This window comes from Bos mutus, chromosome 8, assembly GCF_027580195.1.
Source record: "Bos mutus isolate GX-2022 chromosome 8, NWIPB_WYAK_1.1, whole genome shotgun sequence".
Taxonomy (NCBI): Eukaryota; Metazoa; Chordata; class Mammalia; order Artiodactyla; family Bovidae; genus Bos; species Bos mutus.
In genome coordinates, this window is record NC_091624.1 from 69,713,208 (window position 1) to 69,738,459 (window position 25,252).

The window sequence follows — 25,252 nt, forward strand, 5'->3', positions numbered from 1 at the left end:
CTTGGTTACCAAGATCTAATTGTGACATGGTGTAACGTGCTTACTCTCCTCATTTTAAAAAATGAGGTGACAGCACATATCTTCTGGGAGTGTTGTGAGGATTGTAGAAAAAAATGTATGCTCCATTCTGCTCACATCCCTCTAACTCTTCGTACCATTTCTGCGCTCCCATCATCCTTATATCTACTGGCCAGACCACCATCTTGCTTTTGGTTTATTGGCATCCACCTTACATACACACACACACACACACACACACACACACACACACGGCAAAGTCCCTGGGAACTAATGATCCCTAGAGTCATAACCAGCGACCAGTGATGGAATATAAATACCCCAGCTCCTTCCCTGGTATAATAGGGAGGCAAGTTACGTACTTTATCCCAGAGCTTTTGTGCATGAGATTAATCTTCAGGCATGCACTACAGCAACTGCCTTAACCATACACTCCTTGTTGGCTTCCATCCCTTCCTCATTTTACCTTTCCACACTCCTGTCAGTGTCCCTGCACCTTTCAGATAAATCAGCTGCACTCAGTCTTTCCATCAGGCTTTGTTTCCAGGGAAAACTCGGCTAAAATAGCATGTACAGTGCCTTGCTTAGTGCCTGCAACCATGGAGGCCCTCAATAGCAAATTATTCATAAAGTACATAATAATAAACCAAATAATATCCCTATAAGAGAGTCCTCATTCTGCACTGCAATACAGCAGACAGCTTCAGGTTCTGGTCTCTAGGTTGGAGCTCCTTTTAATGTCTAATACTGTCCCCTGTGCCCTTCCTCTAGGTGTACAACAGCCCCTATTAGTTCACCATCTAGGACACGTGAAAGTGAAAGTGAAAGTCACTCAGTCGTGTCTGACTCTTTGCGACCCCATGGCCTATACAGTCCATGGAATTCTCCAGGCCAGAATACTGGATTGGGTAGCCTTTCTGTTCTCCAGGGGATCTTCCCAATCCAGGTCTCCCACATTGCAGGCGGATTCTTTACCAGCTGAGCCACAAGGAAGCCCAAGAATACTGGAATGGGTAGCCTATCCCTTCTCCAGCAGATCTTTCTGACCTAGCAATTGAACCGGGGTCTCCTACATTGCAGGCAGATTCAGGGAAGCCTCCCGGACACATTGGGCTATCTACTACTTGAAATGTGACCAGTCCCATTGGAGATGTACAGTAACTTAATATGGAAACAAAAATGTAAAATCTCTAATAATTTTTATTCTTTGAAATGATAATATTAGGGGTATGTTGGTTTAAATTATATGTTATTACAATTTTGTCTGTTTCTTTAAATTATATATATATATTTGATATACATAAATTTTAAATTATATATAATCCCATACTTATTAAGTTACATATGCTTTAAATTTCTATCAGTCAATGCTGTTGTGGAAAATCGTCAGGATCTCCAGGAATGTTTCTCTTTCAGGGTCGTGGGGGGCAGCCTGTGACCTCTGCCCTTGTGTTTTATTCCAGGTTACATGTCGCCGCACCCGTCTCCGCTGGGAGCCCCAGAGCACGTGTCCAGCCCTATATCAGGAGGCGGCCCGACCCCACCACAGATGCCACCGAGCCAGCCAGGACCCCTCATCCCAGGCGACCCTCAGGCGATGAACCAACCCAACAGGGGTCCCTCTCCTTTCAGTCCCGTCCAGCTGCATCAGCTCCGAGCCCAGATTTTAGCTTACAAGATGCTGGCCCGGGGCCAGCCCCTCCCCGAAACACTGCAGCTTGCAGTCCAGGGGAAAAGGACGTTGCCTGGCATGCAGCAACAGCCGCCGCCACAGCCCCAACCCCAGCCTCAGCCGCAGCAGCCACAGCCGCAGCAGCAGGCCCTTGTTAACTACAACAGACCATCTGGTAGGTTAATATGCAACCCAGTGAATAATGCGAGGGTCCAGCTCAGAGAAGGATGGCTAAGCACACAGAAGCGCTGGGCTGCTCTCAGCCCAGGACCACCTTCTGCCGCACCTCGCTGGCTCCCTTGTCTGCTTTGCTTAGTTGGTTAAGATTCTTGGTCTCCTCGGCCGTGGGTCCTAGAGGGGTGCTTCTTAAACCTTTGGAGACTCTGGTGAGAGCTGTGGCTCTAAGCAAAAAGCACAGTCCCCTGTGACTTTGCATTCCCTTTCAAGGGCTTCAAGGTTTGTGGGAAGCCCATCCACCCCACCCCCTGCCAGGTTAGCAACCCCTGCACCTGGTGTGTTCCATTGCCAGCAGGCACGTCTTGAATCTCCTCTCCTTTAGCTATTTTGTGTCTGTTGATTTATTTATTTCTATCCTTTTGGTTGTGAAAATACCTTTGAGGAGGCTTGCAAGAAAGCATACCCATGGTAAAGAAATTATCAAGTAGAAAATTCAGAAACAGAGGGAAGTAGAAATCAAAGTTGGGAGATCAGCCATAGGGGTGGGGAGCCCAGGAGCTCTTGTGAAGGCTGCATCTGTGCTTCCAAGGTGACTGGAGCTGCATGGTGGTCAGGAAAGGGGATAGCGTTAGGTGCCTGGTCCTCGCCACTCAGAAGGAAGTTGCTGACCAGTTTCTCAGAGGACACAGAATCTTTTCTAGCATGAGAGTATAAAGTAACTTTCTCAGGCGGGATTATTTTTTAAATTATTATTATTGTAAGGAATACTGCATGATAGAGGCATTAGTAACATTTATTCATAATAGAGTAACAGAATCTACATGGCCTATTTCCTCTAGACACCAGCATCAGAGCTGAGGCTGACGTTCTGAAAGGAGCTGAGATGCGATAGTCTTTGGTAATGGGCTGGTGGTCTGCTTGATCCCACTGAGAATTCAGAGCTCCAAGAAGCTATAGGATGATCTTCCATAAATGTTATTTTCTCTGGGAAGATTTTTGTTAGCCACTGGATAAGCACAAGGTTTATGGTTCTGTTCTACTAGAGCTTTGAATTCCAGAGAATTTGAATCAGGAAATTTGAATTCCAGAGTGCCTCCTTGTCACTCATGCCCTTTCCTGTGAGTGGATCCCTCTCATTTGGGTCAACCCTGACATCTGATCTTTGCTACTGGTTTGGGATTATTGGTCTTCTTCTTAGGTTTTGGGACTTAGACATTGGGAAAGAGTTCAGATGAATTTTTTTTTTTATTACTAGTGTTCTTCCTTCTGAGTTTGTAGATGTTTCTTTCCTGGTAGAGGAAACCCTGAGTTGCCTACTAAAAGGGTAAACTCATCTTGTTAATTGTAGATGGAGCCTTAGGAATGGTTTTCTAAAGAGTACACAAGTACCGTGTCATTTCCAGACTTCTGTGTGTGGGCTGCAATGCTCTGGTAGGTGGAGGATCCCATGGGACCAAACATTAGTGATTGTAAAGGTTGTACAGGGAACCTGTGCATTAGGTGGTAGTTTGAACACTCATTGTGTCTAGAGGCTTTAAAATTGCAAAAACTCTTGCTCTTAGGAACGCCGCCAGAGAGAATCAAAAGTGTCTGTCTGTGTATATGTGTGGTTTGTACCTCCGGAGGGCCTGCTAGCAAACCTTGTGCTCCACGCCCAGTAATAAGCACGGTGCACGTGGGACACATCTGGAGCATGGAGACTCAGGATTCAATGCCAGGGGCCTCATGTTCTGCCCCGCCCTGGCACCCTCATGACCAGAAGGCTCACAACAAGGGAAAGGCTCTGTCCCAAGGTCTGTGCACCAAGTGCAGGCATTGCACGCCTGTGGGTAGGAAGGAAAAGCATCTCAGCTCCTTACTGAGAGCCTTTCATTCATATTCTAGACACAATGTCAACAACATTGGTGACCCTGATATCCCGCGTCTCAGTATACAAGGAGCGTTATTACCTAAAGGAGTTCCCAGTAGAGGCTTAGTGGTCACAGTCGGATAGTTGGTAGCTCAAGAGGAGGGAGCAAAGTCTATGCCTCCTAAAAGGCCCCTGTGGGACCTTGTCACACAGGCACACTTCCTCGAGTACTGCAACTTGTCCTAGGGTAGTCCCTCATCAGGGACCTCAGTGAGGTTTGTTATTTTTAACAATGACCTAGGCACAGCAGGAAAAGATTCCAGGGTATTGTTTAAGAAGGCAGAAAGCTAAATGATTCATTTCATCTAAAGTCACAAGAATGAGACCAGATGATGAAGTAAAGTTTCGAGGATAGAGTTTCAGTTACCTGGATACTTGTACATAGCAAATCCTCCATGTCCTAACCAACACAATCCTGGGTGAATTTTCTGGATCATTTCCGGAAGAGAAGGCTCCATTTTATTATTATTGTTTTCCTTTACCTGATGCCTACATCTTCCCTCGCCAGGCTCCTGGCATTAGGGGGGAAACTTGTTTTATTACTCACTGTCTGTGTCTTTTGTATTTCCAGCCGTTGGGCTTCATTAGAAATGATACTACTTGGGCCGATATGCCAGAGTAGGCAAAGAGACTGTGGACAAAGGAGAAAAGAAGACACTTTCCTCAAATAGAGCAGACCCCTTCCTGCCACCAGGAGGAGGTTACGTTTCTAATCTTGTCCCCCAAATCTCAGATTTCATAGGGAAATGATTACCTTCCTTGAAAATGGCTTTTTGGAGGTTTTTTTTTTTTTTGGCAATGACATTTTGGACAAGTTCAAGTAAGGCCAAAAGAAGTTTTTCTTTATTTAAGAGAATATTACTTTTATTAATTGTTTATCCCTCTCCTTTTTTTAAAAAAAAATAATAAAGCAGCATAATTGCTTATAAATACCCCTGTCAATATTCCAGGGGAAAAAAAATCAATTTAAGTATGTCTACTTTCCTGGTGGTAGCTATGATTTTTCTTTCGTCCCATTTGCTAGTGTCATTCATGTGCGAAGAGAGCTTTTTTGGCTGGGGTGGTCTGCCTCAAACCCATTCCAAAGTTAGAATTCACCAAAAGCAATACCGCCAGGGCCACCACCCGAAAACTGCAGTTTGACCAGAGGAAGTGTGCACTGAACAGATGAGTGACTCTAGTCCTTGCCTGCTGTGGGCTCCTCTCAAATCGAATCCATCATTTTTCTTTTAATTCTGATTCATTTTTCTTTTTGGAGACCAAAGCAGATTTCAAAACAGGAACTGAAAAGGTTTTGGGTTTTTTTTTTTTTTTGCAGTGGGCAGGGAAGCCTTCATGGTAGAAAGCAAGAGTTTTATTGCTGATTTTTTTTAGGGCTTGTCGCTCTCCTGCTTGCCCCTCTCTTTTTTTTTTTTTTTTTCCTTTTGTCATCTAAAATTTCTTAGTATGCTTTGTTTAAGCCTCATTATTACATTTATCTTTTCAACCTCTGGAATCCACTTAAATCCTTGTCTAATGCACAGATAGTCATTTGCATAAACATCCTTCTGTACCGGAAGGTAAAGTGGGAATTCTGTACAGAAATTCTGTACATGTGAGACTTAGGTAATTTAAGAAGTTTATTTACCTGTTTCTTAGATTCAGACATCTAATAAAGACTCCTTCCCTCCCTTAGCTGCAATGGGACGACACCCCTCAAGAGTGTCAGGGCGAATATCTACCTTGACTACTAACGTGAGGACTGACAGGAAGACACATATTTTGTACCGCAGACAGTTCAGCCTAAATTGTTTATATTGGTGAGAGAGTAGGAGATAAGCTAAAGAACGTAATTTGTTTTCCATCTAAAGATACCAAGATATGAGTTTTTATCATTCTGCAGACCATGAGTGTGCTGGTTGTCAAGAGATGCTTTCTGTTGATACAGAACAAACCCATTCAGGCAGCTCAACGCACCTAAAAGACAAGCAGAACCCCTCATGGTTAGGTAGGTGTGTTCTGGGCGTGTCTAATGGCAGGCAGCTGCCTTCAGTCCCCTCGCCTCTGTGAGGAGAATTTTTTGTATAACGTGTTGGCTGGAGGACAGTAAATGAACTTGCAGTGTTTAGTTAGAAAGGAGTTTGCAGTAAATGAACTTGCAGTGTTTAATTAGAAAGGAGTTTGCCTGTAAGTGACTCTGATGAGGAATTAGCAGGAAGCACAGGGCAGGTCGACTTATCTGAGTATCTGTGCTGAATTGTATTAAACGGTGGAAACATTTTCAAGTTTGCTCTTGAAAAGCGTACTTTCAAAGCTTCTAGCGAATACAGTACCAAATTTCCTTGAAAACCTTTCTTTTGCTGTAGAGTTTTTCTGAAAAGCTGAATGATTATATTAGGCTTCTTTACTTTGGTGTCCTTGGTGGCAATAAAAATGACCAGAGCTGAGGGGTGAGCATGCAGCAGCCGTGCTGTCTCACTGAATCCTCACTTCCCCCTTGCAGGGCGGAGGTGCTGTTATTATCTCCATTCTACCCATGAGGAGACTGAGGCACCAGGGGTTAAGTAACTTGCTTAGGCTCCCACGACTGATTGGTATGACTTACCGGTTCTTTTAGAAAGACACAGGGTGCTTTAGACGTACCTGTTTCAGTTCACAGCAAGCTGGAATACTTTTTAGATTGGAGATCTGAATATTTAAGTCTACATTTGGGTCTCTCTCTACCTATGTTTTAACTTTAAGAGTCCTTCAACCAGATAAGAATGTCTCTGTATTTATGGATTAAAGAAGCCTAGCTGTGTGTGGAGAAGGAAATGGCAACCCACTCCAGTGTTCTTCCCTGGAGAATCCTAGGGACGGGGGAGCCTGGTGGGCTGCCGTCTATGGGGTCGCACAGAGTCGGACACGACTGAAGTGACTTAGCAGCAGCTGTGTATATATCAGATCTAGTTTCAAGTCACAGGCTGAAAATGACTAGATTTGGAACCAGAGATATCAGACATGCTCTGGATACCTCCCTTTGATTGTGTGTTTTTAAAAATAGTGACTTGAATATACCTCGAGGAGTTGGCATGACTCTACACAGGTATTTACAAGCCATCATGCTAAAGAAGAAAGCATCCAGAGTAAGTGAAATATGTACACTCTTGCACTATTATGGCTTTCATTGATAACTTATTCAAATTTTGAAAGGAGGAAAAGCACTCTGAAAACTGAATTTAGGGTAATTAGTATGATGTTATCAATAGGACACAGATTTTCTTTTTATTAAAGGTGGTGGTTTTTTAGAGGGCTTCAATGTATTACATTTTTTATTTCGTGTGCTTATTATACCAAGTCTTCAAATATATTTAACTCTACTAGTTTCTTGAGCTTATTAGGGAAATTCGTAGAATCATGCTATTAAAGTAACTGTTAGAAATCTCTATCTCCTCTCTTTTGGCTCAAGGCAACTCAGATTTTTTAAAAAATCTCCCCTGTTTTAAAGACCCTAAGGGAAAAAAATAATCAAAAGTGTCCCTCCATAACTTATTCCAATGGTTAACAACCCTGAGAGTTAATGTTTATAAACCAGTTTCTTCCATATGAATGGAAGGAACTCTAAATCTGAAATATTGTGAAAAGGTTTGCATTATGTAAAAGCCCTCCCATTCAGAAAAAGAATCAGAATGTGTACTTAGCTGAGAAGGATCTCTTTACTATGATAGTACATCTACAGTGCCTAAAACAAACAAACAAAAAAACAGACAAGAAGTGCATTTTTCCCTCCAGAACTTGTCATCAATCCTAGAACAGGGCTATAGATTACCTCAGGAAGTCTCATCCAGCCCTAAGTCTCTGGGAAAGTTTTACCTAATTTCAGAAGGAGGGGATCGAAAGAACACCACCACTACACACACTCATGCTCACAGGCACACACATACTCACACATACTGTAGTTTCCCAGCAGTTTGTTCTAATTCTTCCCATTCCTCTTGTCAGAATGTTTGCTATCCTTGGGTTGTCATTTAAGCCCACTTCTCCCTGGTGTTTGCTGAAAATTGAAATGTGTCTAAGTTTTCATAATGTATATCTTTGTATGGTACATTAATAAATCACTCTGAAGTATGGAGATGATTATTTTTGTTACCATTTAATAATTTTAATATGTCTCTGAACAGATACAGAAAACACTTGGAAGAATGCCTATTGGAGGTTTTAACATCTGCTTGCAGAGATTTTTTTTTTTTTTTTAATTTACTAAACTCCTCTGGTAGCATCACTAATTTTATTTATAACTTTGAAATAAGTAAAAATTCACCTGGAGGAGAGATGGAAAACTTTTAGTTTAAACTCCTAAAGTTAAATGTGGGAAATTGCTTTAAATTAACTAATCAAGTACATTTTAATAAACTTAATGATTACATAGCCCTTTATTCTGATAAGATGAGAAAAATGCTCTCTTGAATCTTAATCTTTGCTAGGTTTTCTTAGGTGGAATGAGCAGATTCTTTATTTCCCCTGCACTGAATGTTTTTAGAAATATTTTCTAACATGTAGTAAGAAATTTAAGTTCCCTAGATGTATCGATAAAGCCTGAAATATACTTTATAGGTCATTAGGGAAAAATGCATGCTTATTTCAGAAAATGCATGCTTATTTCAGTTCACATCAGAGTACTGGCGGGCTGCTGCCTGTATAATGTAGAGCATAGGTTCTACAGCTGGACCATTCCAGATTGGGCAGGAGGGTGTAGTCCGCAGAATGTGATTTTGGGACCACACCCAGATTGCATCTGACCGCTGAATGACTCCCTTGCTTTTTCAGAACCCCAAATACACCTGTAATTATTTTTAAAAACCCACTGCAGACCTCCATTAAAAACTGGCTCTCTATTCCTTAATCAGTTTATTACCTAAGAGTCATTTTAGGGCCATTTCCCTTTGGGATAGATGCCAAATTCTTTTTTTTCTTTTTCCTTTCCTCCTTTCTCTTCTGGCTTTCCTCATCTTCCTCCCTTCCCTCCTGTTTTCTTCTCTTGAGACCTTCCTTTGTCCCCATCCTCAGACCCTCCCCCGCCCCGGGGAGGGGGGGCGGTGGTTGTCGACAGGCAGGCGGGGTGTGGGCACAGGGCACCTTCCCTCCCCAGCTGCGCATGTCACTCTTGTTTCGCAGGCCCGGGGCCAGAGCTGAGCGGCCCGAGCCCCCCGCAGAAGCTGCCGGTGCCTGCGCCCAGCGGCCGGCCCTCACCCGCGCCTCCCGCCGCAGCGCCACCGCCCGCGGCTGCCGTGCCCGGACCCTCCGTACCGCAGCCGGCCCCGGGGCAGCCCTCGCCCATCCTGCAGCTGCAGCAGAAGCAGAGCCGGATCAGCCCTGTCCAGAAACCGCAAGGCCTGGACCCCGTAGAGATTATGCAGGAGCGGGAGTACAGGTAATGCACCTGCCCCACGGGTAAGATGATGTGTGCTTGCAACTACCACCCAGCCTAGAGGGCCTGGTGTCTCCTAGTGTGATGGTCATTCTTTGTGGGACCAGGGAAAGGCCTAAGGGAAACTGCAGAGGCCAAGACTCAGGCTTGAGAGTGATTTTCCAACAAAGTCTCAGAGAAGAGTTTCTTTGCCACTGGAGCCTGGGGCAGGGACCCTCCGGGGCTTCTGGGCCTGATTTTCACTCTTGCAGTCAGAAAACTTTTATCTACTCCGATGACACGCCAAGATCAAAAGCTCAGCCCAGAGTTCTTAAAGATACAAGAAAGTGGTCAGCCCACACTCAGACTGTGCAGTATTTTGTTCTAGTCTGGCAGTGTGTCCTTGAATGTTGACTGTGAGTGGCTCATATGTTGAGTGTGTCTGCTGGCTTGACATCTCCTGATACTAAAGGCCATCCTTCAGAAGTTGTATATAAGGAAATAATGCATTCTTTGATTCAGTTCATGCACTTGTTGGTCAATGGCTTGGTCTCACTTTTGGGGTAGGCCACATTTAAATGTCTTCATATGTGGTCCTTATTTTAACTCTTACTCCAGAAGCTTCATTTGGCACATTTATCTGAATCAGGGATTGACAAACCTTTTCTCTAAAGGGCCTTAGAGCTTCTGTCAGAACTATTCAACTCTACCATTACGGCGTGAATGCAGCCAGGCAATAATGGGCTGGCTGTGTTCCTGTGAAACTTTATTTATGAGAACAAGCTACAGACAGGGTTTGGCCTGCAGACTGTAGTTCAGTTCACTTCAGTTCAGTCGCTCACTCATGTCCGACTCTTTGCAACCCCATGAATCACAGCACGCCGGGCCTCCCTGTCCATCACCATCTCCCGGAATTCACTCAAACTCATGTCCATCAAGTCAGTGATGCCATCCAGCCATCTCATCCTCTGTTGTCTCCTTCTCCTCCTGCCCTCAATCTTTGCCAGCATCAGAGTCTTTTCCCAATAAGTCCACTCTTTGCATGAGGTGGCCAAAGTATTGGAGTTTCAGCTTCAGCATCAGTCCTTCCAATGAACACCCAGGACTGATCTCCTTTAGAATGGACTGGTTGGATCTCCTTGCAGTCCAAGGGACTCTCAAGAGTCTTCTCCAACACCACACAGTTCAAAAGCATCAATTCTTGGGTGCTCAGCTTTCTTCACAGTCCAACTCTCACATACATACATGACCACAGGATAAACCATAGCCTTGACTAGACGGACCTTTGTTGGCAAAATAATGTCTCTATTTTTGAATATGCTATCTAGGTTGGTCATAACTTTCCTTCCAAGGAGTAAGTGTCTTTTAATTTTATGGCTGCAGTCACCATCTGCAGTGATTTTGGAGCCCAAAAAAATAAAGTCTGACACTGTTTCCACTGTTTCCCCATCTATTTCCCATGAAGTGATGGGACCAGATGCCATGATCCTCGTTTTCTGAATGTTGAGCTTTAAGCCAACTTTTTCACTCTCCTCTTTCACTTTCATCAAGAGGCTTTTGAGTTCCTCTTCACTTTCTGCCATAAGCGTGGTGTCATCTGCATATCTGAGGTTATTGATATTTCTCCTGGCAATCTTGATTCCAGCTTGTGCTTCTTCCAGCCCAGCGTTTCTCATGATGTACTCTGCATATAAGTTAAATAAGCAGGGTGACAATATACAGCCTTGACTTACTCCTTTTCCTATTTGGAACCAGTCTGTTGTTCCATGTCCAGTTCTAACTGTTGCTTCCTGACCTGCATATAGGTTTCTCAAGAGGCAGGTCAGGTGGTCTGGTATTTCCATCTCTTGAAGAATTTTCCACAGTTTATTGTAATCCACACAGTCAAAGGCTTTGGCATAGTCAATAAAGCAGAACTAGATGTTTTTCTGGCATTCTCTTGCTTTTTCCATGATCCAGTAGTTAGTAGATTCTAAATGGTTAATTTCAAAAAAAAAAAAAAAAAAAAAAAGAGTCCAGGAAGAACTGAGTCAAGATAAAATGAAGCTAAGATCATGGATTCGGGTGTATGTGTGTGTGAAAGTCACTCAGTCGTGTCTGGCTCTTTGCGACCCCATGGACTATATAGTTCATGGAGTTCTCCAGGCCAGAATCCTAGAGTAGGTAAGCCTTTCCCTTCTCCAGGGGATCTTCCCAACCCAGGGATCAAACCCAGGTCTTCTGTACTGCAGGCGGATTCTGTACCAGCTGAGCCACCAGGGAAGCCCTGGTTTCGAGAGTTAGCCAAAAAGTGTGCCCTGCCGCTAAGTGTCTGTGTTGCCTTCCTCAAGGTACATCTGTTTTCTGTGACTCAGTTTCCCCTTATGTTAAAAGAAGGTATTATGCAATATTATCTTTTATAGGGAGAAGATAAAATTATACCAAGACTTTCAATACATATTAGCTATTATTATTACTTCCCAAGTGTGATTTAACTTAAGACAATTAGGGGTTAAACATTATAGAGAACGTTAGGAAATAATGTCTGTGCTTTCGTGCTATGTTGCTTTAGTTATGTCTGACTCTTTGCAACCCTATGGACTGTAGTCCGCCAGGGTCTTCTGTCCATGGGAATTCTCCAGGCAAGAATACTGGAGTGGGTTGCCATGCCCGCCCCCAGGGGATCTTCCTGACCCTGGCATCTAACAAGAGTCTCTTATGTCTCCAGCATTGGCAGGCAGATTCTTTACCACTGGTGCCACCTGGAAGCCCAAAATAATGTCTTTTGTTGTTCAGTCACTCAGTTGTGTCCTACTCTTTGAGACCCCATGGACTGCAGCACACCAGGCTTCCCTGTCCTTCAGCATCTCCTGGAGCTGGCTCAAACTCATGTTCACTGAGTCAGTGATGCCATCCAACAATCTTGTGCTCTCCCATCCCCTTCTCCTGCCTTCAGTCTTTCCTAGCATCAGGGTCTTTTCTAATGAGTCGGCTCTTTGAATCAAGTGGCCAAAGTATTGGGAGCTTCAACTTCAGCATCAGTCCTCCTAATGAATATTCAAGATTGACTGGTTTGATCTCCTTGCAGTCCAAGGGACTCTCAAGAGTCTTCTCCAACACCACAGTTCAAAAGCATCAATTCTTTGGCGTTCAGCCTTCTTTATGGTCCAGCTCTCACATCCATACATGACTATTGGCAAAACCATGACTTTGACTAGATGGACCTTTGTTGGCAAAGTAATGTCTCTGCTTTTTAATATGCTGTCTAGATTTGTCATAGCTTTTCTTCCAAGGAGCAAGCGTCTTTTAATTTTGTGGCTGCAGTCACCATCTGCAGTGATTTTGGAGCCCAGGAAAAAAATAATGTCTAGAATCCCTTTAAAAACAGTACCTTACTCTTTGTTGTAAAATACATGACTACTTATCTATTATTATATTAAAATACTAATTTATCAGCTTTGAGAGTTACTCTGAAAGAAATCACAATAACTTGCCATTAAATGTGTATAGCTTTTTGGATGAAGAGTATAACTTTATTCTCACTGCCATTATTAATCCTCAATTAAGAGCTTTTATATTGCTGTTTCCAGCTTTTCGTGTATCCCTAGAGAGCTAGATACTCATCATCAATTGATATTTCAGTACTGATAGGCAGATTCTGTTGGGTGAATAATTTCTGTGTGGTATAAAAGTCAAATATCAGCACTGTATACTCATTTGGGGCAGAAAAAATATTCATATTCAGTCCTTTCTTTATGTTGCTATTGAATAAAAAAGCCAAAAGCCATTTTAAAAGACAATAAATGGGATAGTGGGGTATTGTTTAAAATTCTGACTTCCTAAGTGCTAACATTTTTTCCCTACCTTGACCGTACAGAGCTACCAGTCCCTTTGTTGAATCACATAAACCCCTTATAACACAGACACTGTATCTAGAAATGCATCTGGGATTTTTTCCTTCAGTTTAGTTCAGTTGCTCAGTTGTGTCCAACTCTTTGCGACCCCACGGACTGCAGCATGCCAGGCTTCCCTGTCCATCACCAACTCCTGGAGCTTGCTGAAACTCATGTCCATTGAGTCAGTGATGCCATCCAACCATCTCATCCTCTGTTGTCCCCTTCTCCTCCTGCCTTCAGTTTTTCCCAGTATCAGGGTCTTTTCCAGTGAGTCAGTTCTTCACATCAGGTGGCCAAAGTATTGGAGCTTCAGCTTCTGCATCAGTCCTTCCAATGAATATTCAGGACCGATTTCCTTCAGGATTGACTAATTTGATCTTGCTGTCCAAGGGACTCTCAAGAGTCTTCTCCAACACCACAGTTCAAAAGCATTAATTCTTAATATTTTTTTCCTTCTTCAGCCTATATTATGGGGGGTGTGTGTGTGTGCGCAATTATTGAGTCCTAAATTTTCTTTGTCATTTTTACCAGAACTGTATTTGCAGAGTTTTCTTGTAACGAGCTCATTTTAACACTTTTTTGGGAAATTATCTTAAAGGATGGTCTCCCAAAGTACACGGTATTAATAATTACTGTTTAGCCTATTCTAGTATGTGGAAAGGTTTTTGTCCTCCATACCTGTGTCAAGTTAAAAACATGTGTCCATCAGTATCTTCTGAATTACAAGCATTGCAGAAGGTGGTGGAATGGCTAATTGTCATGTTATTATTATTACTTGATAACATGTCTCCTCTTCTGTTAAGCTGCCTGGCTTTTGAAGTGACCAATCTGGCAACCCTAGGTTCAAAAAGCTGGTGGGTGTTTTGGCCTGAAATCTCCCATGGCTGTCTTGAGAAGCTTAGGTTTATACTGGCAGGGTTTTGCAGGGGTATCTTTTATCTTCTTTAGTTACAGAGCAAGAGCTGACTTCTGCCTATATGAAGATAAATTATCCAGTTGCAGAAATTAGTTAAATATATTCCTTAAAAAGGGTTAGATTAAGTCCCTTAGGCCCTTGTAAAAGACAGCTAAAACCCCCCTTTCTCCCTCTTTGAGAGAATCTTACTTACTACCCTTTAGCACTGATAGGAAGAGTCCGGTGTAACTCTCTCTTCTGATTGAGGATTTGAGAAAGGTCTTTTTTTTTTTTTTTTTAAGTCTCTTTTATAATTTTATAAACTTGGTTTGAGCAGAAATCATTTGTCAGAAATTCTTTAACCAGATGTTCATTCCTTTGTTGTAATATCACTTACCTTGTCTATGAAAAATGAAAGAAAATTGTCAGAATCTTAACTTTTTTTTTTTACTGTTAAGTCACTTGGCTGCTTTTCCTGTTCATCATGAAATCAGAATTTTGACAAAATTAACTTTGCTTTTTCAGTAATAGCACATGTAAGTTTCTGCATGTGAACACTCTGCCTCAGATCTATATAAGCTCTTCAGTTAAAAACGTTTTGTTCTCATTTAAATTGGATCCTTTCTTTTAGACCATCTTTTCTTTGTGATGGAACTTTATTGCTTTTCTCTGTAGTGTCAGTACCTTTCTTTTTTTTGGTGTTTTGGCATGCTTTCTTTGCCCCTGTCAATATATTTCACTTCAGTTCTTCCACTTAGAGTTAGAGGGTTGATCAGAAGTGCTCTAGGAATTATAATGTTAGCATGTAAATTCTACAAATGTCACATGAGAAAGAAATATATTTCACACTGAAAGGGATTTATTTGAGAAAAGTATCTTTGAATGATGTGAGCGCTCTTTGGTATCAAGTCAGAACTTAGTATGAAAACAGCATACTAGTCCCCCAGCTTCGGGAAGCCAGCCTAGTGTTTTTTGTACTGCCCTGGCCTCCATTACAACCCTGAAAATTCCTTCTCAAAAATTACCAAGAACCACTTCATCAGCAGAGTTACCAAAAGTCAGTCTCCCTCTCTCTTTCTTTTAAAAAGTGTCACTCAGCTCCTGGAAGGAACAAAATGTACCAGTGTCATTTTCTGTTCAAATAACTCTCCTACAGGAATCATAAACTTCTCCTCTGGACCTGAACAAATATCTGTCGCCTTTAATGGAACTCTTTTTCTTGCCAGAACAGTAACCCCTCTTGATTTACTGTTCAATCTGTATGAAAAACCTGAGTGACCTAATTCTGCTTCAATTTTCTGTACCCGTGAGGACACTAAATGAGTCTCCTGCAGTTATGCAGTATTACATCTGTTGTTGTTTCGGGAAGTTTAGAATCCTGAATCTCTTTATCGGACTACCTGCTGAATCCCATTGATGGGAAGATGAAATTGTCTGGAGAGGAGCATTATTTAAAATGAAGATTTCTATTAACAGCCACCACCACACAAAGATAAAATTCTCTATGTAAAAGAAGCCCCTCCTATCCCTTTACTACTCCCTCTCCCCATGTGCTGAATTGGATGCATATCATTTTACGGAAAGATCGGAATCTACCTTTCCTCTTTTCCTATAGTTTGCACTCTGTACTTCTTGCCTCCCTTCCATAAAAGAAAGAGTCTTTTGTCCTGGAGAATCTGAGATTCACTGACAAATTACTAGGTCCTTTGGAGAAGCCACCATTTCCGGGGCTTCCCTTCCCAGCTTCCCACCGACTCCCACGTCCAGGTGACCCCATGCTCCACCTACCCAACTCCCCACCTTCTCACCTCCCTGCTTCTCCTCTCCACTCTCCAACGTCCACCTCCTGGTCCAGTGTGATTTAATCTCTACACAGTCAGGCCAGTTGTCCTAAGATCATTTATTTAGCCCCAGTTCCACAGTCGTTTAGACGATTAAGGAAAAAGCACCCATTCCTCTAATGCAGCTCCTGACCCACTTTGTCAAAGAGAGTAAGACACAATGCCAAGAGACAGTTTGAATTCTGGGTTATTCTGATGAAAAAGGACTGCAGTAAATATAGAACCAAAGAAGTAGAATAACCATATCGTTGGCCTTTATCTCACCCCGCAACAGTATTTAAATTTCTCTTAGTATGGCCTTTACTCTACACAGGTAGAATTGTTTCAGTTTCCTTTTTTCCCCTTTAAATTATATGTTTGAAAAAACTGTAATAGATTTTTCTCTTAATATCTTAATTGTTAAGATGCATCACCTGTTGCTGTATTTGGGAATTTTTGGCCATGTGCATGTTTAAGAAATTGAATTGGATAAAGGAAGTATATGTTTGTTTCATACAGATAAAAGTTAAAAACCATGATTAGAATCCCATGAGTATCAATAGTAAAAGGAATGTGGAAGAAGGTTGGGAGAGTTTGAACAATTTGATCGAGAGGAAATTGATGAATGTTTATTGTTATTGTTTGAGCCTAATACATTTTTAGTCTGTTGCATGGTAAAACCATTTATAAGTACTATTGTTTATGTTGGTATGCATTGTTGAAATAACACGATAACAATGATGATACTAGTAGTAACACGTGATGATAATAGATCATTCAGTAAATCATAATAACACATATATACCAAGTAAAAGAGGAATCTATCATAATATTATTTTCATGAAAGTGTTCATTGTTCAGTCATATCAGACTCTTTGTAACCCTGTGGACTGAAGCCCACGAGGCTCCTCTGTCCATGCAGTTCTCCAGGAAGAAATACTGGAGTGAGTAGCCAGTCCCTTCTCCACGGGATCTTCTAGACCCAAGGATCGAACCTGGGTTTGCTGCATTGCAGGCAGATCTTTACTGTATGAGCAACCAAGTGAGGTCAGGAAAAAAATGACACATTTCCCTTATTATTATTTTTAAAGTTTTGAGAAATGTATTTTATTCCTCTGTCAAAGCAAACAGCTCTAATTTTTGTTTAAAAAAAAAGCCCTAATTTTGATACTTGGGCTTCCCTGGTGGCACTAGGGGTAAAGAAGCTACCTTCCAATGCAGGAGATGCAGGTTCCCTCCCAGGGTTGGGAAGATCCCCTGGAGGAGGGCATGACAGCCCACTCCAATATTGTTGCCTGGAGAATCCCCATGGGCAGAGGAGCCTGGTGGGCTACAGTCCATACGGTTGCAAAGAGTTGAATATGACTGAAGCGACTTAGCACACACACACACATGCATGCATTCTGATACTTGGGCTATATGAACTATTAAGATATTTTGCAGTGTGCAAGTCACAGAAGGTTTTCTTTTTCATATCAATATATGGCATCATAAAGGTTAATAAAACCATGAAACTAATTTTAAACAGAATGTTTAGTTATCAACTTTTATAGCTGAGTTCCACGAGAGTTTGCAGTTAGAAAGTGTACTTTGATTATCTGTGGTGGTGTTACAGTGGTGCTGGTTTAAAGCCAGTGAGGAGTCTCATCTTGGCTCTCTCCTTTACTGGCTCTGTGAAGTCCACATGTTTCTTAGTATCTCTGAACTTCAGTTTTCTCAATAACATAGTGCTGTTATAGACTTACCTTGTAGATGTATATGTGTGTGTTGGGGAGAGAGAGAGAAAATTAAGTTGTGCTTTAACTACACCTGCAATGCAGGAGACTCCGGTTTGATTCCTGCGTCAGGAAGATCTGCTGCAGAAGGGATAGGCTACCCAGTCCAGTATTCTTGTGTTTCCCTTGTGGCTCAGCTGGTAAAGAATCTGCCTGCAATGTGGGAGACCTGGGTTGGGAAGATCTCCTGGAGAACAGAAAGGCTACCCAATCCAGTATTCTGGCCTGGAGAATTCCAAGGACTGTATAGTCCATGGGGTCACAAAGAGTGAGACACAACTGAGCGACTTTCATTTTCACTTTAAATGCACCTTAGTGCAGTTAGTTTAGTTTAACTTACTACCATTTACTGTTCTTTCTTTGTCAACATCTATTCCAAGTCAGTTTTGCCCCCAAATTTGAGGGAAGGTGATTCAAGGAGATCCAACCAGTCCATCCTAAAGGAGATCAGTCCTGGGTATTCATTGGAAGGACTGATGCTAAAGCTGAAACTCCAATACTTTGACCACCTCCTGCGAAGAGTTGACTCATTGGAAAAGACCCTGATGCTGGGAGGAATTGGGGGCAGGAGGAGAAGGCAACGACAGAGGATGAGATGGCTGGATGGCATCACCGACTCGATGGACATGAGTTTGAGTGAACTCCGGGAGTTGGTGATGGACAGGGAGGCTTGGCGTGCTGTGATTCATGGGGTTGCAAAGAGTTGGACACGACTGAGCGACTGAACTGAACTGAACTGATTATAAAACTTGATTTAAATGGCAGATCATTATTTGTAAGCATAGGACCCAGGTGAACTCTAAAACCAGTTTCTGTGACTTACAGTAACAGTATCGCAAGTAAATTAAGTGGGATGTCTTTTATTTTCTGTTCTGCCTCTATTATGAGGAAGTACCCACAGTTCTGTTTTGTTTTGTTTTTTTTTTTAATGATGGCCAGACTGAGATTGCCTGGCAGTCCTTTTCTAGAAACTCTTAGTTTTCACATGCTGTTTGCTATTTACTGCCGCCCCAAACCAGATTTTTTTTTTTTTTTTTTTTTGATATCTGATTTGCCTTTTCTTTTCTCAAGCAAGTGTTGCTCACAGAGGAAATGGTTGTGGTTGGCAGGGCTCTTTCTCTCTCTCTGAAAGTTTTGGGTTGGCTGATTTCTGTGGCCTCAGCACCTAAAACTGTTCTCGTTTACTCAGCATTAATGCCTGTCATCATCAGCATCTTGGAAGGAAGGGCCAGTGGCCCCACTGCCTTAGGACAGAACTAGAAGTTAGAAAGAGAACTCTGTTGTCTCAGCTCTGCGCTCTGGCTGGGAGCAAGTCAGATTTTTCCTGGCTGTCACTTTCTCTCTCTCTTCAGAGGGAGCCATGGGACTTTGACTTTGCTCCTCCGTGTACCCCAAGCCTTCCTTCCTGGCTGTTAGAGACAGGTTGTGAAGAAGGCCAAAAGTGTTAAGTAATATAGCACCTGTGGGCATTAGTGCAAAGGGAGCTTTTCTCTGCTTAACATCAGATAATCTGTTTGGGTGTCAGAAATTTGCCATCAGTATCTGCAAGGTGTTCTGCCATGAATGTAAACCTGAGACTATTGTCTCTCAGTTAAGACCAGGCTGTAACATCTATTTTCCCCTCCCCCTCCCCCGTTTTATCATCTCCTTTAGACTTCAGGCTCGCATAGCCCATAGGATACAGGAGCTGGAAAATCTGCCTGGCTCTTTGCCACCAGACTTACGAACCAAAGCAACCGTGGAACTGAAAGCACTTCGGTTACTCAATTTCCAACGTCAGGTAATAACTTTTCCCCAGCACATCTGAGGTACAGGAAATGAAATGAATGTAATTGTTCCAGAGTGTGATCTGTGCGTTTCCTTAAGTCTGTTCAATATTATTAAAAAGATATAAATTTAGTGTATCTTTTCTACCAGCAGCACAGAACTGAAAAGTAATGAAGATGAACCGCTTATTATTCTATTTTTCTCTTCTGTACATCAGAGACATTTTTTTCTCTCCCATATTATGGTTTCCAAAGTCTGACTTATGGCATTTTGTTACTGTAGATGAAACCTTGAGAACAGATGGAGTAGCTCATGTTTGTCTTTATGATTTCAAAGGAAAACAGGAAGGTGATAGATCAGAGCTTCTTTGTAAAGAGAAATCTAAAACCCTTAGCTCTGACTATGCAAATTATTTTAACAAATATGAAAGGCCCTTAACTAGTAGCTCATTGTTTATACAAATACATAAAACTATGTTTTGTAACTGCAGATTATTCATCAACACCTACTTTTGCAGCATCTGATCACGTCAGACCCCAACACTGACTCATCAGTGATTTTGTAGCTACTGTTCTTGCTATGGTCTTAGTAGTCACTGATTAATAAAGGCAAGCATAGCGATCTATTTTACAATTGCTAAATCTGTAGGAGACTAGGGGGATGAAGTAGAGCTAACATTCACTTTGGCGAGTTTTGCCTTGCTGATCCCAAGCTACAGGTCCCCTAATTGTCACACAGCCTCATTTAGCCAAAGGGGAAAAGGAATGCTTCCTGGCCAGTCAGATGGGCTTGTTTGGGGAAGGACTCAGGCATGCAAAATGAATTATTAACAAGCAAAAGTAGTTTGGAAGGATTGAATTGCATGACTTGGTCTATTGGAGGATGTGAATAAAATTCCACGGCCAACCCGCTTGCTGTTATCATGTGAACTTGGAAATACGTTTGCCTTGTTGGTTATAATATCACAAGAGGGCATCATGGTGGCTGGCAGCTACTTGGCTATAGGTATGTGAGTAGATTAGAGCTTAATTAAAAAAACAAAAAACTGTGCATTCCGTTTGTTTGTTTCTTGTGGGTAACTTTATAAGCCATTTAATACAATTTTATTAAATGACTATCAATCAACTATAGTTTCAGGAATAAGATTACATTCAAATTAGCTTTGCCATGCTAGATTCTGATTGGTTTCTGATTTTTGCTTCATTTTATTGAAAAACCTGTTATCTATGAAGTTTTCCAATGATATTAACTATAATGGATGCTGATTTCAGATTCAATCAAATAATTATTTCAATGCATGTTTCCAGCCCTTACTCTCTACCACCATATAACATATGATATGAATGAGGTGTTATATTTATGATAATCTGAAAGAAGTCCATGATATAGTAAAAACAAATAAATAAATACCTTTCAAAGACCATTGTTAGGAGTGAGAGGAAGCCAAAACTAGTATTTCCCATTTTTGTATGAGACAGTGAATTAGCATTGTTTGGTATCTACAGCTACTTCATATGAACAGGAAGTAGTTCTGTTCTTTTTGCCCAGCGTCATCAACGTTAATCTTTAAACACAAAGAGAATATTAGCATGGCACTTAAAATGAAGTAAAAAAAAATGTTTAAAGCTTATTAACTAATTAATATCATTAAAATAATTAGAATGAATCGATTTGTTTAAAAACCAAGACATTCTCTACTTATTTACTGGAGACAGTGCTATACTTGGCTTCTTATCTGAATTTTTTGGAAAGGAAACTTTGAGCATCTCTGAACATACCCGATACCCTTGGCATGATGTAGTTCCTTTGTTTATAGAAGGCCAGCTGTGATGGAGAAACTCGGGGAGTCCCTTTTCGGCTCCACCAAACGGAGGGCAGGGGGACAGGGGTGTGACCTCCGTCAGGGGAGATGTTCTAACCACTCCCCTCTCGACAGCTGCGACAGGAGGTGGTGGCCTGCATGCGACGGGACACGACCCTGGAGACGGCCCTCAACTCCAAAGCGTACAAGCGGAGCAAGCGCCAGACCCTGAGGGAAGCCCGCATGACAGAGAAGCTGGAGAAGCAGCAGAAGATCGAGCAGGAGCGGAAGCGAAGGCAGAAGCACCAGGTACTCGGGCCCCGCCATGTGACTGGGCCGAGTCAGAGCCCCTGAGAGATGGGCCCCTGTGGGTGGTGGGGACATCACAGAGAGGATCCTGGCAGCTTAGGAGGTCCGACCACACCGTCTCATAGATGAGAAAGCTTAGGCCCAGCAGAGAGGTGACCTCCCCAAGGACACAGAACAGTCAGTGCAGGATGAGGGCGGAGGGCACTGCTCTCTGAATTCCAATCAAGTGTCATAGTCATAACCCCATGGGAGGCTGCTGAGGAGGTGGGTGCAGGAAGGTTTCCTAGGACAAAATCCTAGGGGAGAGGGAGCTTGGAAAGAAGAGGGCAAGCAGTTATTTTTATAACAAATATAAATATAGTATCCTGGGCTTTTCAAGGGCCCAGTTGGAGGTTTCACAAGGGCAGATATTTTAAAACATTCCTTTCCAGAGATTTGGAAATATTTTGGTGTAGGATTTGATTCTCGTGTCATAATCCTATAAATTTTGTTTTTCACAGCTTAATTTGGTTTTGTTGCAAAGTGCCTTGATTGGTTTTGTTTTGCAAAGTGTTGGACTTTAGTGTAAATAAGGTTATGCGTTTCCCCTTCTTTATTTAAGAACTGGATACAAATGGTGTGTGGCCATTTTAGCTTCCTATAAAACTCATTTTGGGTGACAATTCTAAGGTATTTAAGTGAGAGCACTACTTTCATAACGTGATTCAACTGTTTGTCCTCTCAGTATAATACCTGTTTCCCTGGGCTTTATTCGAGAGTGATTTGCTTTAAATTTCATCATCACCATCTTGAAGGTACCTCTCAATCTCGGATCTTTCCGTTTTCATGTGGCCACACCCTCAGGACCTGGGAGGCTTCTTTTCTACAGGCTGGCACTGAAACAGACTTGGAGAGGTCACCTCTCCCACCACCCCGTAGCCCACACCTCAGCTGTGGAGACCCACCAGGGCGCCCATCCCAAATAGGTTCTAGTTCCCCCTTGCTCTTCAGTACACACTGCGAGTTTTCTTGGACTGGGTTGAAACTTTAACTGGGAACTGGATGTTCAGCCTTCTCTTCTCCCTGCTGTGGATCCTTTAGGAATACCTGAACAGTATTTTGCAACATGCAAAAGACTTTAAGGAGTATCATCGGTCTGTGGCTGGCAAGATCCAGAAGCTTTCCAAAGCAGTGGCCACCTGGCATGCCAACACTGAAAGGGAGCAGAAGAAAGAGACGGAGCGGATTGAGAAGGAGAGAATGCGGAGGCTGATGGTAAGGACCCTGCCTACGGAAATTCAGGAAAATGCTTTGCTCATAGCCATCTGCACTGAGAAACATGCCATGGTACAAGGAGAAAGTAAAAGGTGTTTATCAAGTATACTAATCCATTCCTTTAAACTTCACAGGGATAAGGTAAAAATACCTTCTTTTCCCTAGACAACGCAATGCCAGTAGTCAAGGGCTACCACTGATGAGTACAGTGTTTCCATGTCCTAGGGTGGCACTGGCACTGCCAGTTCGATGATAGCTTCTCATGTGAAGATAGGTTCTCTAGTTTTTAGGAGTTTTGATGACCAGACCTGGAAGGATGGAAGTGGCAGTTCTTTTTAAAGTAGTGCCTCTTTTCTCTTATTCTCTCCTTTTCTTCCATTGCCAAAAGCAGAAAGTCCAGGATATTTCATTGTGATTTCTGCCAAATCTTTAAGATGATCACCCTACCATACAATCATTCCTTGGCATCCACAGATTGGTCCCAGGACCCCACCAGATACCAAAATCCGTGATGCTCAAGTCTCTTATATGAAATGGTGTAGGACAGTGAGCCTTCCGCATCTATAGATGCGGATGCAGAAACCACAGGTATGGAGGGCCTAAATTAAATTGTTTCATGGAATAGAAAAAGAAGAAAACTCCTAAAGTCATCTTTTAAAGCAAGTATAATATCAATACTAAAGCACTGTGAAAAATTCCAGTGAGAAAAAAAGACTAACATTAATGAAAAAATTTTGAATGATATATTAGCAAAGAAAATGCAGTGTGGTATTTAAAAAGTGGTTTAAAAAATAGTGCTTCTTTGAGACTAATGACAGAAGTTGTTTTGAATGAATATCTCATTAAATTGTGTCTTGGAATCTAGGAAGTTTTTTTTTTTTTTTAAGTCTCTGATACTTATGCTTATCTTTTTTTTTTTTTAAATGGTAGAAATGTTTCTTTTACAGTTTAAAAAGTGATTTTTCAGTTAATTTTGAAATACTTCTTTTTTGTTATAGCTGTATTATTGTGGAATGCTATTCATGGGTCATTCCATTTCTACCGTTACTTTTTAATGGATATATAAACCCAGGAGGAATTGGTTTATGTCATAGGCCTACATATTTGCTTTTATTGGCCACTTATTTTTGGAATCAAATCTCAGAGCACACCATGGATTTTAGAAGTGTGTGTGATGTATATTGATAGGAGACCTGCATATTCTTTGTGGGATGTAATGCCTGAGTATTGGATGAAGATAAAATCATTAGGGTCAACCTGTAATTATGTCCCTGAAAAATTTCAAGTGACACAGTCCTGGCTGGTATTACAGTTTGCATTTTTTGGTCTTTAATTTTTCTTTGGATTTCAGAGAGTAAACAACATATTTTAAAATGCTCTGTGTCCAGGTGCTACTAAATCTTGTCATCTTCTGCCTCCTGCTCCGTTTTTGGATGGGAGGGGACTGTCTCAGAGACTGCTAACTAGCTGGGGAGACCATTTTATAGTCATCTGAGCAGTAAGCAATCAAATTTGTCTGATTCAACTGAAGTGAGACTATATTAGAACTTCAGTAACAGATTGGTTTGACACTAATGATTAGGCATTTGCAAATCATTAATTTTTGCAATTAAATGATGGAATATACAGATAACGGAGAAACTGAAGTTTTTTTTTTATCACTCTTTCTTCAAGTGAGATCAACCATAACCAAAAGCAATTAGAGTTATAATAGCATTCGAGGCTCATGTTCATCCACGGGGCCGACAGCAGCCAGGAAGAGCGATGAAGCCGCTGTCGCTCCGGCAAGTGCTGGAGGGACACCCTTGGACTGAAAAACCCAAGCTCCTCTATAATGCAGCTGCCTCCTAAAGATTTTGCTGTGTGTTCCTTTTATCCTGCATCATGTGAAGAAAATATTTTGGAAATGTCCTTTTATTGGGATGTATAAAGATTTCTCTTGAAACAATCCAGAGTCCATCAGAGTTTTTATTCCATTTAACCTCATAACGTTGCTTAATGGGAAGTACTGTGACTGTTTTATGGCTCAGCACTCTCAGGCTTCAGGTGCTAAATGACTTGTTTCCAGTCGCCTGGGTGCACCATGCAGTGCTGATCTGGGACCAGAATCCCCACAACTTGACCTTTGCTGTCAACCGCAGTGTCTGTCATGCTTTGAAGTATCAGAAATTATTTGTTCAAAACCTATTCAGTTCTTCGCCTCTGGAAGTACTTATGGAAATACTTACGAATGAAAAGCTATTACGGAATTTGCTTCAGGACCATTCAGTTCAGAATTACAGGGCAGAGGTGGGGGAAGGGCAGCAGTGAAACGAGTCATCATGTCATCACGAGTTAATTGTGTTGGTTGCTGTTGGTTATATGAGTGAGTTTACTACTTTCTCTGCTTTTGATTATGTTTGACAATTTCCAAAACAAAGTTAAGGGTAAGCTTCAGATGGTAAATCATCAAATTGTAACACTTTTTGTGCAGTTTAAACAAAGAAGAATGGAAAGTTGGCTCGAAGTGCTTGATCACACCACAGAAATTGTGTAGTTACATGTGTTGATCTGGCCCTGAACCCCCGTTCTTGGGAGGTAGGCATCACACCACCCTGTGTTCCCCAGTCCCCGCC

The 25,252-nt window shown here is 41.9% G+C and overlaps 1 protein-coding gene across 5 annotated transcripts in view; it reads left to right on the forward strand.

Annotated features, from left to right (window-relative positions):
• Nucleotides 1-25,252, forward strand: part of SMARCA2 (SWI/SNF related BAF chromatin remodeling complex subunit ATPase 2) — a 180,041-nt gene that overhangs the window by 22,360 nt on the left and 132,429 nt on the right. For all 5 annotated transcript variants that reach the window (XM_070375823.1, XM_070375824.1, XM_070375826.1 and 2 more), the window contains exons 4-8: nucleotides 1,482-1,865; nucleotides 8,910-9,165; nucleotides 19,160-19,286; nucleotides 21,210-21,383; nucleotides 22,464-22,637. In XM_070375823.1, the coding sequence (XP_070231924.1) occupies nucleotides 1,482-1,865; nucleotides 8,910-9,165; nucleotides 19,160-19,286; nucleotides 21,210-21,383; nucleotides 22,464-22,637 (1,115 nt within the window). The remainder of the gene's footprint in view (nucleotides 1-1,481; nucleotides 1,866-8,909; nucleotides 9,166-19,159; nucleotides 19,287-21,209; nucleotides 21,384-22,463; nucleotides 22,638-25,252) is intronic.